Source organism: Manihot esculenta, chromosome 9, assembly GCF_001659605.2.
Source record: "Manihot esculenta cultivar AM560-2 chromosome 9, M.esculenta_v8, whole genome shotgun sequence".
Taxonomy (NCBI): domain Eukaryota; kingdom Viridiplantae; phylum Streptophyta; class Magnoliopsida; order Malpighiales; family Euphorbiaceae; genus Manihot; species Manihot esculenta.
In genome coordinates, this window is record NC_035169.2 from 12,078,605 (window position 1) to 12,096,577 (window position 17,973).

Below are 17,973 nucleotides of genomic sequence, written 5' to 3' on the forward strand. Positions count from 1 at the left end.
AAAAATTAACAGAGGTGAGTCGTTGGATTTAAAATTCAATCAAATTGGTCAAATTGAGTAAACCAAAATTTCAAAAATATAAAACAGTAATGAAACTGATTTCACTCTAACCGAATTGAATCAGAACGAATTAATTCGATTTGATTTAGTTATTTTCAAAACTAATAATAGTGGAGAAAATTACTGTAATTTTCTCTCGATTCTCAATCATAAATCAAAATTTCAATCCAACTCAAAGTTTAGAAATTAATATCAAGCAAATCTCATTAGAAATTGCATTGGTCTCCAAACTTGTTAATGAAAAAACTCCAATAGAGATTCAACTTACAACCATTGCACAACTAAAAAGTATACAAATTAATATCAAGCAAATCTGTCATAAAATTACATGTAAACTTCAATACTAAATCTCATAAAAAAATATTTATAGTAAAATACTAATAACATAAAAAGCTTAAGACACCTATAAGATTTTAATAGATTCTTATTCTTCTCAATCAACCATCACTAACTTTCCACTTTTAGCTAGGAGGAAGGGCTAAGCTGTAACATATATGAAATAAAGCCATGGATTTAAGAGAATAGTGATGGAGAGGGAGTTTGAGGGAGTAAGGGAGATGGAGATAGGGAGCGAAGGAGATAGAGACGGACAGATGAACAAAGATGAGTGATTAAGGAGGAGAGGAAAAGAATGAAGAGGCTAGGGGTTATTGAAAATAAGATTTTATATATGAGATGATTTTAACCGTTGAGATCTTATGATATTGAATTAATGGCTAGGGTCAAAATAAATAAAAAAAGTTTAAAACTATTAGAAAGTTGGGAGTCTAACCCAGATATTATAAACAACAACTAAGCCTTATCACTACGCCACTTAAAATTAGTGTAAAATGGACATATAAACATATATATCAGTTCAGTTTAATCAAAATTTTTCACTCAAAATCCAACTAAATTAATTAAATTAATTTTTTAAACAATTAAAATTAAATTAAATTTTATAATAAATCAAATTAAAATATTATTTAATTTAATGAAATTCAGATCAAACCAAAGACTTTAAATTAAATAAATTTAAAATTTATTTAAATATTTAATTTTAAAAATAAAAAAAATCAATCCATTAATTAATTTACTCAAAATATTTTAAAAGAATAAAACATTTAATAAAATTAATATCTCTGTATATAAATTTATTAATATATTTTATTGATAAAAAATTAAATTAAAAAATAAAAAATAATTTATTAAATAAAGTATTTTACATAAAAAATATTTTTCTAAGAAAACATTTTATATAAAAAATATTTTTCAAATACAAGTTTCCCTAACAATAGTCTAAAAACCCATGACATTACCACCTACCGAAACTATGTAAGGAAAACTCGCAACACGTTCAATTCCAAGTCTCATTGTAGACAGAATAATATATCTTTTAGATGCCGTCCACTTCACCATCACCGGCTGTTACATTCACTAAGCCAATTTATGATAGTAAGAAAAACCAACATGGACCTCACTGTTCTAACTAAACATTCCACATCCATTTGCAATTTAACATAATCATCCCTGAGAGTAACTAAAAAAACCTTGCACTGAAAAATCAATAGTGTAAAAATACTATATCGACGATACAAAAATTATTTGAACCATAGGGAGGCGTATAAAATTTCTTTTGAACTAGCATACCAAGAAAAATGTCCAATTGCAAAACATTCTCATCCATGTCTAATCGCACAACAAAATTAACAAAACAAAACAGATGACAAAATCTAGTTAACAAAACGAAACAAAGAACAAAATCTTGTCCAAGAAAATTTGAAATGCAGAATACAGGACTACTGAGTAACATTCAGCCATTTAGTGAAGTTCTCAAACTCCGTATAGTCACTGTCTGATATCATAGTGTGATACCAAGCCTTGCCTGCAGACTTGATTGCAGCAGCCTCCTCCTGGTAGTCATAGGAGAAATGAAGACAAAATTAATGATTAACCAAACAAGTATCAAGTATTTGGACATAAATATCAGCAAATACAACACAATTTGAAAGGCAATAGCAAACCACCCAAATCAAATAGTGTCATCATTGGAAACATATCCACCATGAAGCAATCTTAAAAATTTCAACAGTGTAAAGACAAATCAAACCCTGAAATCTGCAATATTATACACACTAGAACAATCCAAAATATTGGAATAGTGCAGAAGAGAAGTTCAATACGATCTAAGGCACAAAAGATCAAATTACTAAGTAAACCATAAAAATTGCAAATGTAGACACTAGTAGACTAATCCTAAAAATTGCAACATTGCATAACAAAATCTAAAGTATGATCACAGCACCCCATGTCATAAAAAAAATTCATATCATCACCCAATGTAATAATAAAGTAGCACAAACAAAATAAAGCATAACAATACAACATAGCGCTGACATAAAAAAGTTCCACGAGAATATAGGATAGAACATCTTGCAATTCCACACTAGATATCGGATTACTGATTTCCTAATCAATTAAGAAGCAAAAATGAGTTTGACATGACAAACAAAGGACGGATTAATAATAATTGAAAAAAACCAAAAAACCATAAAAGAATACAATAGGAAAATATTTTATATACCTTCGTTACAGCCTTTCTCTTCTTGTCCAGCTTCTCCTTCTTAGCCTTGACGCGCTGGGCTTCAGCTAGAAGCGACATCCTCCTAGCAGTCTTGGCATAAGGATTTAGCTTAAGCATAACGTTCAAGTTCTTGAGAGGGTTCTTCTTCAGTGGAGCCCTCTTCACCTCATTCTTGATGGGCTTCACTACAGATTGAACTTCATCAGAGTTGATGATCCTAGCAAGATCAGCATTTACCATTTTCGCCCTAGGCAGCACATAACCCTTCTTATTCTCCGATGTCTTCTCAAATGATCCATAGATAGAGTCCAGCTTCTCAAAAGCAGACTTCGTCCAGATAACAAAACGACCTAAATGGCCACCAGGAGCTAGCTTCAGCAGATTGAGACGGTCCACATTCGCCACCTCCACTCCTGGAATGTTCCTGAAGGCCTTAACCAGCTTAGCTCCTTCAGTTCCGTACACAATCAGTGGGCCTTTGCGAGAAATGTACCTGCGATTTCTCATCTTACCCTTTCCTGGCCGGATCGCGTGGCTGTCCTTGGCCTTCTCAGCATCGGGATAAGCACCGATCTCCTTTAACAACTTAATTGCAGCTGATGTTTTCTCGACGCTCTCTGCAGAATCGCTAATAACCAAGGGCATTTCAGGTACAGATTCCACCCTATGACCACGAGCCATAACCAGAGAGGGAATAGCAGATGCAGCAATTGCAGATACAACGGCATATCTCTTCTGATTCACATTGATCTTACGGTGCCAGCGGCGCCAGATCTTAGTCGGAGCAAACATGCGTCCTCCACGACACATGTTACCGAAAGCTCCCTGCCCAGCCCGGTGAGTACCACCGCCGGGTACACGAGGGATACGGGAAACGGCACGCCCTGTACCCCACGACTCGGCGGAAGTCTGGTGACCGGCACGCTTGGACACAGCGTATGGCTGGCGGCTGTTCTTGGAAATATTGGCATGGACAAAGTTAACAATGTCAGGCCTGATCGAGGCCTTCATCACATCAGGAAGAGCCACAGTGGTGGCAGAGTCAGTGGCCATATCATTGAGAGATGGAAGAGATTGCACGGTGACCAGAGGGCGGGCGGCGGCGGCTGCCATCGTGCTCTGTGTGTGTAAGAGGAAATGAAAAAACCCTAGGGTTTTGCTTTGAGAAAAATGGGAAAAATGCTTTGCGATTATTTATAATGGAATTTAGGGCTCAAAATGGCCGGTGTTTGGTCATTCGTTTACATAATCCTTCTCGGTGAATAAGTAGTTTGGTTTTAGATGGATCTGTCACAATTGGCCTTAGTAACATTTTAACTTTTAATGAAAATTTATATAACTTTCTTACAAAAAATTTACAATTTAATTACCAAATACAGTAATAGTAAAAACTAATAAACAAAATATAAAATTTTCTAATAACATAAATTATATTGAAATTTTCTAATAACATAAATTAAATTTTCTAATAACCCAATTCACACACAACTAACAGAAAACTTTATCCATTGCATGAGATTTCCAGCAGAGTACAAACCAGTTGATGCGAGATGGTGGGAGAGAGTCTTGATCCCTATCATTTTAGACGAGAGGCGAAGGCACAATACAAAAAAAGGAAAAATTACTTCTTAGTCCCTGAGATTTAACGTAATTAACACTTCTGTTCCTCTATTTTGGCGACTCAACACTTAAGTCCCTCACTTTCTCTTCCGTCCAAATTCGCAGTCCTTCCGTCCATTTAAACAGTTTGGTCAAAGAGTCAAAAGTGAGAGGTGATAATTTTTTTCAGAAATACCCTTCTAGAAGAAGAAGAAGAAGAAGGAGGTTAATTTTGTCAATTCACGTGTTCCAAACGGCTATTTTGGACGGAAGGACTACGAAGTTGGACAGAAAAGAAAGTGAGGGACTTAAGTGTTGGATCGCCAAAATAGAGGGACAGAAGTGTTAATTACGTTAAACCTCAGGGACTACAAAGTAATTTTCCCTACAAAAAAATATAGAAATTATATTTAGTCACATTTCAATTCAAGCCTAATTGACCACATATTTATCAATATCAGTGCCCTACAACCCAAAGTATTATCTCATAAGTAAAAAAGAAGGCAGATAGAATTATACAAACTTAGCTACAATTAATTTTAAAAGATTATCCATGTGACAACCTAAGTAAAGTTCAGTACTTCTCCTAATTCACCAGAAATGCTTCCCTAGAAACCTAATGATTAAATTGATGGATTAATTATCTTACTTCTATTTGAAAACATTTCTCATATTTTACTAGATGGCTTGCACAGAAGACATAATCAGATGGCTTGCACCATGAATGCTACAAATTCTATCGGTATCACATCAAACCACTCAAGAAGCATGGTCATAAGAATTTTATTTGCTAGGAAAGAAAACTCAAGAATCGCTTGATTATACCCAAAATACCCCCCATAGCAACATTTGTTAGAAGCAAAGAATCAATCCATCAATGTGGAGTCAGATGTACAAATTCATAGAGTTCTATAGACAAATAATTATGGTTTTCAACAAAATTTATTATTTGCATGGAATGGTATTTGAGTATTAACTTTAACAAATACCTAGTAAAACAAACTACAAACATCCATTTGCTTGCAGTTAAACCACAACCAAATTCTCATGAATTATGGCAGGCATGAAGGAGAAAAAGAGGATTCCAGGTTATTGCCCACATGTGTTGAAAGTTCAAATTTTCCCATGAAAAAAAAAAAAAAAAAAAAAAACTTTCTACAGCTTAACAGATGCCCATCCTTCATACATTTATGATCTATAATAAAAACCAAAAACCATCAATTATATCTTCTCCATCTAAAATGGAACCCTCTGAAAGTACTTTTCATAACTATCAACCAAGAAAAAAAAATTTTAATACAAACATTTTCAGTGTATTCAACATATGAAATTTACAAGGGGACAAAAAAAAAATGGTAAACACAATATGTTATTTGCCATATGTAGTGCACGTAGAAAATAGAATAATAATTAATAACAATTTTGTAAAATTTAGATTCTAACTCATTTTAAAAACTAATTCAACTATAAAATGCAACCCTCTGAAAGTGCTCTTCATAAGAAATATCAACCAAGAAAAAAGATATTCTAATACAAACATTTTCGGTGTATTCAACATATAAAATTTACAAGGGGTAAAAAAAAATGGTAAACCCAATATGTTATTTGCCAGATGTAGTGCAGGTAGAAGATAGAATAATAATTAATAACAATTCTGTTAAATTTGTACCTGTATAACTCATTCTACAGAAGGAGGGACCAAGACGAGACTAAAACTCTTATAAAAATATATTACCCTTATCCCAAAAATTATAAAAATTATGGAAGGCCCAATATTAATGGATGGAGATGCTCTGATATCAAAAGTTAGGTCAAGTCTAAGAAGTGCCCAAGACCTTTGTAAAAGTCACATACAGATTCAACAAATTCCACCTCACTCATATATTGAAGCCCAGGGGGACATCAAATGCAACTGCAGAATTTCACCACCATGTTAGGAGCAAGTCTGGCATTTCATGCTATCAATTAATCATACGATCGTCCCCTCAATCTTCATCATCTGAACTTCCTTCGTTACTGCTATAATCACTACTATCATCACCTTGATCAAGAATATCAATCTGTACATGTCGAACTTGTATAGTCTCAGGTGGCTTATGCAACCCCTGAGGAGCAACTGGCTGCCATTGTTGCTCCCCCAGCCTAGACAGAGGAAGAGACTCCAATGGAGGCAATGGGTCCCCAAGCTTCCATCCTGGGGGCGGCGGGGGTAAATCCGTAGGCAAAACAACTGGCATCCCAGATTTCCACCCAAATGGAACTGTGATATTGGGAGGAAGCAAGCTCTGAATGGCAGAAAAATTTGGAAGCTGATTGGTCTCCGATGGTTTTGGCGGTGGGGGAGGCTCAATGATTGCCTCAATGATTTTCTCCTTATTTTCAACATTTTTAGGCAGTCCCACATCAAGGTCAGTAAAAGCGTACAACTGAGAAGCTCGCATTTGCTCTTCTTGCGGAGCAGGAGGAAGCGCCCCCCGAAGAGGAGCCTGCCCGGCACCAAAGTCTGGCGGCGCAAAAGTGCTGTAACTTATCCGGTGAGCATAAGATAAAATATCAGACAACTCAAGCTGAGAGGCAATAGTGGTATTGCTCACACAGTCATCCTCTAATGATTTTGATTTTGCGCGCTTGGGACGTCGATAATCAGAGTAATCATCGACGAGGATATCGAGGACCTTTTCGGCTTCTCTGAGCTTATTAGCGAAGTTGAGAAGCGCAGAATCATTGGATTTGATATCCCGAGCTATTCTTTGCTTGGCATCTTGCAGGTCGAGGATTTCCTGGAGCTCAGCCACGGCTTCGAAAAGCTGGGTCTGGAGGGAAGTGAAAAGAGAAAGAATTTCATTAGTGGAGGAAGTATTGGACTCGAGTGGAGGCGGAGGCATTGACTGGATCTGGGAGGAGAGGAACGAAGGTAGCGATCCACGAGTGGTGGAGAGCCAAAGGGATCGATTGGGGGAGAATTCGAAAGACTTGGAAGCTAAGGAGGCCATCTGGAGGAGAAGAGACTGGGCTCTACGGAAAAGAGGTAGAAGAGGGAGGAGAGCTGAGGACGTGGCGGAGTTATTTGGGGGATGCTGCTGCTGATGGTGGTGGTGGTGGTGGTGGTGGTGGTGGGGAGGTGGAAGTTGCTGTTGGGGAGGATAATGAGGGGAATTTGGGAGGGGTGGAGTTTTGAAGAGAAGGTGAGTTTGGGTTTGTAAGGCCTAGCCTCGCCGGAGACTGTACTACTTGGTGTTGAAGCATTATAGTTCCCCCTCTGAATATAGGATGAACCCTAAATCCAAGCCAGAATGGCGGGGAGATGAGCCACCAATTTCTATTTTCTAGCTTCTGCTTCTATTTAGTTTGCCCTGAGACGGCATGTCACTGATAGTTTACAGCGCCATTAGGGACTGAAGTGGGGAAGGGGAGAAAATGTGAGAGGGATTTTTCATAAAACTAGCGTTATCGTTACAGTTCTAATTTTTCAAAAATTTATCCTAAATTATACACCAATTTCATTTTTAAAATAGTAATTTATTAATTTGTTTCTATTTAATATAATTAAAAAAATCTTTTAACTTTAAAATATTTCAGCAATATAAATTATTCAATTTAATGAATTAATACATTTTAAGCTATATAAAAATCAAAGTAATAAAAGAGTATAATATCTCTCTCACACACATATTTTTGGTATGCATCTCACACATATATTTGAAAACTTAATACATAATAAAAAAAAAAGCATAACAAAAATATTTAAAAAGATTTTATTTTTCAAAGTAAAAACTTGCATAAATAAATAAAAAATTCTCGAATTTCAATACACATAAAAATGATAAAAAAGCAATCTAATTACACCATATGACCCTTAATCCAGGTTGCATTAATCAGACTTAAGCTCAGGCCCAAACCTATAAGCAAGCCCTAAACAAATTGATGACCATGTAAACAGACATTTTCTAATCAAACGAAATATAACATGTGTATTTTGATAACCTTATCAAAACCACTAAACTTTTAACAAGAAAACATTTTCCCCAAATAAGTTCCACGAAATAAACTGAGAACTAATCTAGTGAGTAATAAATTTATTCTCATATCCATCGACATTCAAAATAATAAATAAGGTCGTGACAATCAATTACGCATCCAGTACATACGAATGATAAGAGTGAATCAAGAACAAGAAATCCACTTGGATCAACCAGTAAGAAAAGGCAACACCTTATATTGACAATAAGAATAGGGAGTTCCGGTACACAAAATTAACACATTGTCAATTCTGAAGGCAATCTTATTTTAATGTGTTCAAACTCTAGTTACACTACCTTGGCAAAAAGTGCACCATGACTTGGAAATTCAACTATATCAACGAATGGTTAAATAAACATCAAGCAAACCTCGCAAGATATACACACTTTTGGTTGAAAGGCCTAACATGTACAGAAGAAGATAAGCCATTCCTACTGGTGCTGGTGGAAATTAAGATCCATATATTTGTGGATCTTAGAAATTAATATAAAACATCTTCCACCATTAGATACGTCTTGGCTGTGGCTGCTATGAGTTGCCTCTTACTGAATTTCTGAGCATGCACTGCAAAAACTGCTAGGAGCTACTAATTGTTCCACTGAAGCAGAAAGAAATTCTAGCTACACATCACCTGGTTACCGCGAAGAAAAAAGTTGTTAGGAGATGTGGGTAAATACAGCAAAGAGAGAGAGAGAGAGAGTAGAACACTCACTAGTCAGCAAGTTGAGAGTAGCAAAAAATTCAACATGATATATCGCTGGTTTGGTTCTTGGCAGTGACTCCCACTGTTTTGGTATTTATGTCATAGGATGACAAGACATTTCGCTGAATTAACCAAGGAGATCAACTAGCAAGGTCAAATATTAATCATTTAACTAAGAGAATATATAATCTAAAATAATCCCTATTTCAAAGATATTATACAGGGCCATTTTTCCTTGTTCAAAATGACAACTAAAACCAAAACGCTTCTGTGACATGGGAGAAGATTATGAAGAGAGGGATTCAGAGGTTGATGAGTTTGTTTCACATATTTCACAAATCATTAGTTAGCCAAACAGTCTTCTCACAATTTGGAATCTCTTTCAAACAGATCAATTACACAACAAAGAACTACCTCGCTTACATATTTTGTCTACAACAGAACAACTAACCTATTTCACAATTGAATCCTCAGCTTAAACATATTTTCACACTCTTAATAAAAATAATGCTTTTGAGTTTTGTTGTTTGTTTACTGCCCCTCTCAGCCTCTCACAATATATTTCCTTAGATTACTGAACTTATTTGGAAACTGCAATGTTAGATTACTGAATTTTATTTGCAAATGCAATGAATTTCTATTGAACACATAAAACCCCCGACAAACAAAGTCTCTTTAGGGTGAATGATAATTAAAAGTATTAATGACAACAAAATTTCCACTTCATGCGGAAATGCATTAAAAAAAAATCATATCAGCTAGTTAATATGCACTTACTTAACGTGAAAAATGAAGCAAAGATAAATGAAATATAAAATGTTAGATGTTAATTCCTTATTTGCATGAAGTAAAGAATTATTTTTATGTAAAATTCTGCTCTGTAGTATAATTGCAAGGAGATTGTAACCGTTGTAAAAGGTCAAAGTAGGACTCTTTCAATGAGTCAATGGAAGTAAAACGAGTACATGGACCAAGGAATTTCTTTATTCTTTTTCTAACATATCAGATTAATGGTACATAAGTTCACCACTTGTTTTTTGCAGTTACAAGCTACAAAGAAGCACTGATACTTACAATTGGCTCAAAATCAGGGCTAGACAAATTTACAGTGAGGTTCCTCATCAATAACAAAACCTGCAAGTCACCAAAAGGTATTATGCATATTGCATATTTGGAACAGAAATCATGAGAATCACATTAGGCACTTATAATTCACAAATTTGTGTTTGGCCAAATTAATTATGCCAACCAAACGCCTATAATGCGTAGTAGAACCCAAAAAGAAAACCTTGATCCCATCACAACAACTCCAACTCTGGAGAATTAACATCACTATCTAATGAAAAGCATTAAAATATCATACTTTATTGATTGTAATGACAGGTTGGAAAACCGAGTAATTTGCATAAACCAAAAAGCTTATTAAATTTGCAAGAGGGACTACATAAGTCACACTGAGCTGAATTATGAGGCTTCAGAAAATTATATTCCTTCCACATCAGCGTAAGCTGATATGCAGGTCCCAATTTGTCTTCATTTACGATGAACTATGCCCATCCATGTAACCAACAAGCCACCCCAAATGAAAGCCACTTCTTAAGGGTTGAAAATAGAACAACTAGCATGCCATGGGATGGACTGTAATAGGAACCAACTCTATCAAGTCCAATTATACAGATAAAATAGAAGATAAGAGTGAACTATACAGAGTTTATGAGGTTATACTACCCTTTCTAAGTAACTCTAAGTTAAGTTCAAGTATACAAGAGATTGGTAAGTTACACCTGATCACACGCAATATTTAAATTAAAAACAAATAGATTATGAATATATTCCTAGTTAACAATTCTACAGATTTCAATTACAAGATTAGTCACCTCCCACTTCCATACCAGGCCACTTGACCATTTTTCTTTTATCCAACTCTACCAATAGCTATCTTCACATGGTACAGGAAAAAAAAGCAACTGACACAATACATAGGTAACTAAAACCATCTTCATCAAGTTTCACATAACTTACAGTTTCAAAATTTATAGGGTCCATTTCTTTAAGCTTTTTCACATGACCTTTGGTGTCTGGATCAAAAACACTTCCAATGAAACTATATACTTCAGCAAAATCTGGTAAACCTGCAGATCATCAGTGGGAAATGAAAGGGAACCCTGTTTGTTCTCATAGGGTGAATGGAGAACATATATGAGTCTAGAAGATTACCATGAAGCACAGGAGCCTGTTTCCCTTGTTTTGGTATATCAGAACTTGGCAGTGTTCTACCTGAGGTCCCCAGGCCACTAACGTTATTGTTACTGATCCTTGCTATCCCCTTTGATCCAATATCAGCTGAATCAGTAACGTTATATGGCATAAGAAGTGCTGGAATGTTCCCTCTAGTAAAGATAGTCTACTAATACAATAACAAGAAAATAACATAGAAAGAAGTAATGCATGCCTTCAGCTCCATGAAGACTGCTAAATTCATCTTGTGATGGCATGAGTTTGCTCATTGTAGTATTTATTAGCATGGAAGCATCATCCCATGGAGCATATCCAGTTGCAAGGGCATTTATTGAAGAAGGGTATGCCATAGATGCTGTGAGTGGCACTAAAACTGCAACATCAAGATACGACATGTTGGCTGTCAACAACACAATTCTGTAAGGTTACACTTGAATGCACCATCATAACTAATGAGAGAGACTTACCATTTTTGGATGCCTTCTGGGGATAAGGATGAGCAGCTTTGCGCTTAGGGCGAGGAGGAGGCACATGTGCAATTGTTCCATTCTTTTGCACCTTCAAAAAGTACTTCTGTGCATGACTCCGAATCTAAAAGGCCAATAATCAGTAAAAGACCTCCCAAATTTTTACCCTGCAAAGAAGAGAACAGTGCACTCATACCTGGATCACTGTCTTCGAACCCACAAAATCTTCTATCTTTTTCCAGTCACGATCAAACCTAAATGATAATTAAAAAAAGAAAAAAAAAAGACAGGGTGCCGAATTCAGGGTTCAATTCCATCAGATAAAAGTTCTAAAAAGTAGGATAAAGCATTTTATACTCCATTTTACTAATAAATATGCACAGCAATGGAGTTAATGGTGGTGGGGGGGAGGGGGGCATGATCCCCTTGCAACATGAATTTCTTTGCATAGTGTATTGAAAAATTATCTGATCATTTACATATAAAGTATCCGCTATCAGGTGTCTAGCTATCATTTAAACCTCATAGCTAGAAATAATTAAATATATTTAATTATTCAACCATTTAATTTTGATAGAATCAGTTTTCATAATTTCTCGTTGCATGTGGAAAATCATGAATTATTATATAAAATCATAAAGAGATGTGTTAGTCTGTAATGTGGTATGTTTTTTTTTTTTTCATATTCCACAACAACATACATAACACGGTTATATGTTTAATTTAGGTTGGAAACTGCATTTATCTCTACTTTGAAAATGTCTTTTTGTTCCATTTAGAAAATTCTCTGGCTCTTTCTCTTTCTCTCCGACTATTGAACTAAAATTATGGGCAAGAAAGAAACAACAATGCAGTTTAACTAAAACGGAAAATTAACATTAGTCTTTAATTACAGTCAGAATTAAGTCAACTTAACTCAAATTAATTGCTAAGTGTGCTCTAATTTGCCACACATATAAATTTTAAGCAACCGTCCAACTTTATGCTTGAAGTCTCGGCAACTGGAGTTTCCAATTGATAGAAACGGGTTTTCTTAAATATATTAATCAGAAAATTAAAAATTAAATATAATATGTGTTAGTAAAAATATTAAAATAAGATTTTTCCTGAAAGGTCGTTTCATTTAATCCTGAAACTCATAATGCCCGAATTTTTCAAATTATAATCCATCCTTTATCGCACAGTTTCTCACAAGATAAATAAAGAAGAAGAACATGATGATGCAAACACACACATCAAGAAGTTGCTGCTTATGTGAAATAAAATTCAATTAAGCAAAAACCTGATAAATGAATCAAGTCATCAAAGCATATGATGTACTTAAAAGTAAAATATTTTCGCCATAGCTGAATTCACTCTTAGGAAAATGAGGTAAAATCGAATTGAAATGTAAGATGAAGAAGAGAAATTAAAGTATGAGGGCCATACAGCTGAAGAGCTTCGAGGAACTTGTCGTGCTCTTCTTCGGTCCAGCTCTCTCGAGACTTGGTGATGGTATAGGGCTTCCTCACCTTCTTGCCAGAGCCATCGGACGTAGGCTGTGTCGTTGATGTCGAGGTCGCAGTACACGACGAGGTGGCCATCGATTGAGGCGGGTGAGCAGGGGGAGGAGGAGGAGGAGGCGGCGGCGGCGGTGGATGAGGTGGTGGCTTCGCTGATGATGAGGATGAGTTGGTGTTGATCATTTCCCTCCTGATGCTGCTCTATTTCCAAAGCAAATCATAGATTTGTGGAGAGAGAGAGAGACTGAGAGAGGTTGTTGTGAGGGCGAGCAAGGGCACAGAAATTGGACAAGTTTTCCTTGGCGGGCTGGGCAAGTGTGTTGGAGACTAGAGAGTGATCCGTCACCTTTCAATTAATCGCCCACTTCAACTCCTCGTCTAAGCTGATTTTCTCTTCCTTCACCTCATCCTTCGCGGATACAGCAGCCAATCATTTGTGTGAAAACCAACCACAAATAATCTTCCTCCTAAAATTTATCTCTGTACGCAAAATGCTCCATTGAGATTATTTTTCCCTTTTCATCCCTCCTTAATTATACACTTCTTTTTTTAAAAAAAAATAATGATTGATGTATTTATTAATTTTGCCATTATATTTCTATTTAATATATATTGGTAAAATAAAATTATATAATTTTTTTAAAAATAATTTAATAATATGAATGGAGCCTACATTAAAAACTTACTGTACAAAATTTATTAATTTTTAATTATATTAAATAAATTTTATTAAGTCTATCGCAAAGGAAATATATTTATAAATTTTAAAATGAAAATTATTTTTTTCATAAAAATTGAAAGTTCCTAAACTATAGCCACTATATTTTCAAATATTAATTAATTGATTGTGTAAAAAAACTAAATTTATTTTTATGAGATAAATGAAGTATATTTATAAATTAATTTTAATATTTATAAAGTAATATATATTTTAGGAGATATATTTAGTCTTAAAAACTCCAACCTTCATGATACAACATAAAACCTAGAGAAAAATTATTTAAAAATTTTGCTTTCTCAATTATAATGATTATATCTCTAAGGCACATGCCCACAAAAAGTAGTTGTGTATATTTAATATAACATATGTTAAAGCTTAACAAGGGAAGATATCATAATTAACTATCTTTTAAATTAAATTTAATATATTTAATCATAAAACATGTAAAATTATAATGTTTTATTATTTTATTTTACAGTCGAAATTATAATTTATTTATACATAAAATATAATATTTAAATAAAAAAAATTAAATTTATAATTATACAATTTCTAAAATTAAGCAACTAACTTATCTATCTAATATATTAACATATTTATTTTTTATAATTTATATTAAAATATAAAAATAATAAAATATTTTTTATAAATTTTAAATACTAATTATTATTATTATTAAAAAAAAACCTCAAACTTAATGTCAAATATTGAGCGCTGAGCATACTGATTTCAGTTCCAAATTTAACCGATTCCAATGACAAAATTGATCTGGCCAGTTGAAGGCTCAAGCCGGACGGGACCGGGACTAGCCGAGACGCGGAGATTCAGCCGAGCTGACACAAGGTTTGGTTTGGCTTGGCAGCGACCCCGATCTTTTCGAAGTTATAGAGCCAAATCGCCAAGTGGAAATGTGAAAGTGGGCCCTCTGAAAGTTACGTGTGCGTTCTTCTACTCCACTAATAATATATGGTGTAAAGATTAGTGGCCACCAATTGATGAATGCTGCTCCTACATCCAACGGCTAAAAGTTCATCTCTAGTATTCGTGGCAATAATCAACAGAGATCAAGCGACACGTGGAGGGCTGATCTCCACTGGTAAAAAGCGGAGTACGGTGAGCTGCCGACCGACCATGATGAAAAATGGAAGTGAAAGTAGGAAAATTTGTGCACAGCAGAACAAGAGTCGGGGATGTTGTGTCAAATCACGTGCCATGTCCATGAGCACGACTGCACATGCACAAAGTCGATCCATTTGCATTTCTCCTCGCCCGTTTTTTTGTCCCCCTTTATTAAATCAATCTATTTATTCATAACAAGCTTTATTCAACATGCGCGATTTTATACCCGTTAAAATATTTAATTTATTTTTAAAATTTTTTATATATTATAATATTACTATAAAATATATTAATTTTCAGTAAAAAATATTTAAATTATATTTTATTTAATTAAAAAATATAATTTCTAAAAAATACAATCTAACTATATTTAAAATAAAAAAAATTACTAGATAAAAAATAATATATATATATATATTAATAAAAGAAAATTTATTATAATTATATTATATATTATGATGTAACAAATATATGAATATATAATAAATTATATTCCCAATAAAACTATATTATTTTTACATTATTTTCCATCAAATTAAAATAAAATATAATATATTATTATGAAATTCAATATATAATATAAATAGATAGAAATTATAATATTAGACTATAAATTAATTAATAAATAGTATATTAATAAAAATTAAATTTATAATTTTTTAATATAAAATAAAGTTCATAAAATTTTAGAAGAATGTGGTTTAATTTTAATCTATTAATTATTGTATTAAATATATATATAATTAGAAAATAAAAATTAGTATCTTCAGTATTTATAAAAAAAAATTATTTTTAAATTTAAAAAATACTTATGATATGTTTTTATTAAACTTTTCATTTCATATAATGTTTATCTAAAAGAAGAAGTTATATGTTTTAAACTCAAAAATCATAATTTTTTTCCATGATTGCATGAATATTATATAATATATTCATAAAATTAAATTAAATATAGAGAAAATAATCTTATAATAAAAATTCATATAAACCTTTAAATTTTATTTAAATAAATTTCTTAAATATTAATATGAAAATTTAAATAATAATTTTTAAAAAATATAAAGAAATTAGCTTTCTAACATATATAAATAAACTTTAAAAATAGCATAATATTAAATCAATATAGAAAATTTAATTGATGTGTGACACATTTATAAAAAATTTAAATAAAATTTAACTCATTTAAAATTTAATTCAAAAGAGATAAATAACACGTTATCTCTTTTTACTGAGTTAAAATTTAATATAAAATTAAATCGATTGACTACGTATTTCAACAAAAACTGAAAATATACGTAAATTGAAGATAATGTAAGTATCAAATATAAAATAAAGTAGATATAAAGTAAATATCTACAGAATTTTAGAGAGTAACAGTGCAATTAGAATATGAGAGATTAAAAGTATTATTGAAATTTGAAGAGTTATAATGCTAGTTTAATAAGATCAGTTGAATCCACGAAAATAAATACAATTAAATTAAAGTTTATTTTTACTAATGATTATTAATTATTCTTTTTATTCTATAATATAAATAAAATGATTGCTAAATAATTAGATATTTATAATGTGTATGTCCACAATATTATAAATTAATATACTAATTAAATTTTATTATTTTATTAAAATTTAATTATATTTTAAATAAATAATAATTATTTATTATTAAATAATAATTATTTACTATTAAATTTATCATTTAATCACAAATGTAAATTTAATATATTACAAAATTTTAATTTTTAAATATTATAAATATTATTCCATTTACAATAACATTTATATTTTTTTAAATGAGTTAAAATTGCATAAATTTAAATATTATAATTTGAAAAATTAAAAAATATAAATTTTAATTTTTAATCGAATAAATTTATTTTTAAAATATATAACTCAAAGATATGCTTACAAAGTCAATTATCCTTCTCTTTCCTCGCTTTAAAATATGAAACTTATTACTCTTATAACCTATAATTTTCTAAACAAATAAAAACATCTTTTTTAAATTTGATATATTCTGGTTTATTAATAAATTTTTTTATATTAATTAAAATTAATAATGCAAATTTATCTATGGTATATTTTATTTTATATTTTTATTAAAAAAATTAATTTATGCCACCCATTAATTTAAAATTTAATATTATACAATATATTTGTAATATATTTCTCAACAATAATAACAAAATTTTATAATTTTATTTCTAAATATAATATATCATAAAATTTTGATTTTCAAAATATGATACTAATTTTTTATTTAATTCATTGTTTTTAAAAATATTAATTTAATTTATGATAAAATTTCAATAAATAGAATTTAAATGTAAAAAAATATTCTATAATAAAATTTAATCAAGAATAACTTCAATCAATTTAAATTTAAATAGACTAATAATATAATTAAATAATTAAATTAAAATTTTTAAATAATAACAAAATATAATATTTTTAAAAAAAATAATCAATTTCCTTTTTGAAATATAAAAAATTATTATTGAACAGAAAAATAAATTTAAGGTTTACTCTGGACCTACTGAGTATATTCTAATATGCACACGTTTTTTAGATTTATATTAATTTATTGTACTATAAAAAATAAGTTTCAGAATAATTAAAAGATATAATTTAACTATGCAATAAATATTAAATTAGTTTATGATGCAAATTTTCCTTTGTGACTCGATGCTCTTGTCTTTTCCTTATCCTTAAATCTAACTTCTTCTTTCTCCTTTCTCATTGAAAACGATCTGCGTCAATTGACCATTGATGAAAAAAAGATGTTGATACTCTCGTCTTTTCCTTATCCTTAAACTTAACTTATTCTTTTCTACTTCCTCATGGAAGACGATCTGTATCAATTGACCATTGATAGAAAAAAGATGTCGTTGTCCCTATTAAGAATTTCAGATATATTTCAATCGTCACTTATAATTTATGTATGGTAGAGATGTTTTCCACATACAATTCAATTAATTTTC

General features: G+C 31.7%; 2 protein-coding genes and 1 pseudogene across 4 annotated transcripts; all 3 read right to left on the minus strand.

Annotated features, from left to right (window-relative positions):
• Positions 1-1,658: 1,658 nt before the first annotated feature.
• LOC110623241 (60S ribosomal protein L4) lies at positions 1,659-3,784 on the minus strand. The gene is made up of 2 exons (XM_043959569.1): positions 2,624-3,784; positions 1,659-1,952 (listed from the first exon to the last, which is right to left on the minus strand). Exons 1-2 carry the CDS (start codon positions 3,734-3,736, stop codon positions 1,839-1,841), a joined length of 1,227 nt encoding a protein of 408 aa, XP_043815504.1. The 5' UTR covers positions 3,737-3,784; the 3' UTR covers positions 1,659-1,838.
• A 1,009-nt stretch (positions 3,785-4,793) lies between these two features.
• LOC122724669 lies at positions 4,794-7,788 on the minus strand (annotated as a pseudogene).
• Positions 7,789-8,405: 617 nt separating this feature from the next.
• On the minus strand, positions 8,406-13,574 carry LOC122724670 (protein REVEILLE 8-like). 3 transcript variants are annotated; one of them, XM_043960357.1, is made up of 9 exons: positions 13,079-13,574; positions 11,847-11,904; positions 11,651-11,774; positions 11,398-11,583; positions 11,163-11,288; positions 10,968-11,068; positions 10,020-10,079; positions 8,955-9,067; positions 8,406-8,873 (listed from the first exon to the last, which is right to left on the minus strand). In XM_043960357.1, exons 1-8 carry the CDS (start codon positions 13,333-13,335, stop codon positions 8,984-8,986), a joined length of 996 nt encoding a protein of 331 aa, XP_043816292.1. In that variant the 5' UTR covers positions 13,336-13,574; the 3' UTR covers positions 8,406-8,873; positions 8,955-8,983. The 3 variants fall into 3 exon arrangements, with proteins under 3 accessions (XP_043816292.1, XP_043816291.1, XP_043816293.1); XM_043960356.1 differs by having other exon boundaries at positions 10,968-11,077; positions 13,079-13,570; XM_043960358.1 differs by having other exon boundaries at positions 10,968-11,077; positions 11,398-11,556; positions 13,079-13,567.
• Between the last annotated feature and the right edge of the window lie 4,399 nt (positions 13,575-17,973).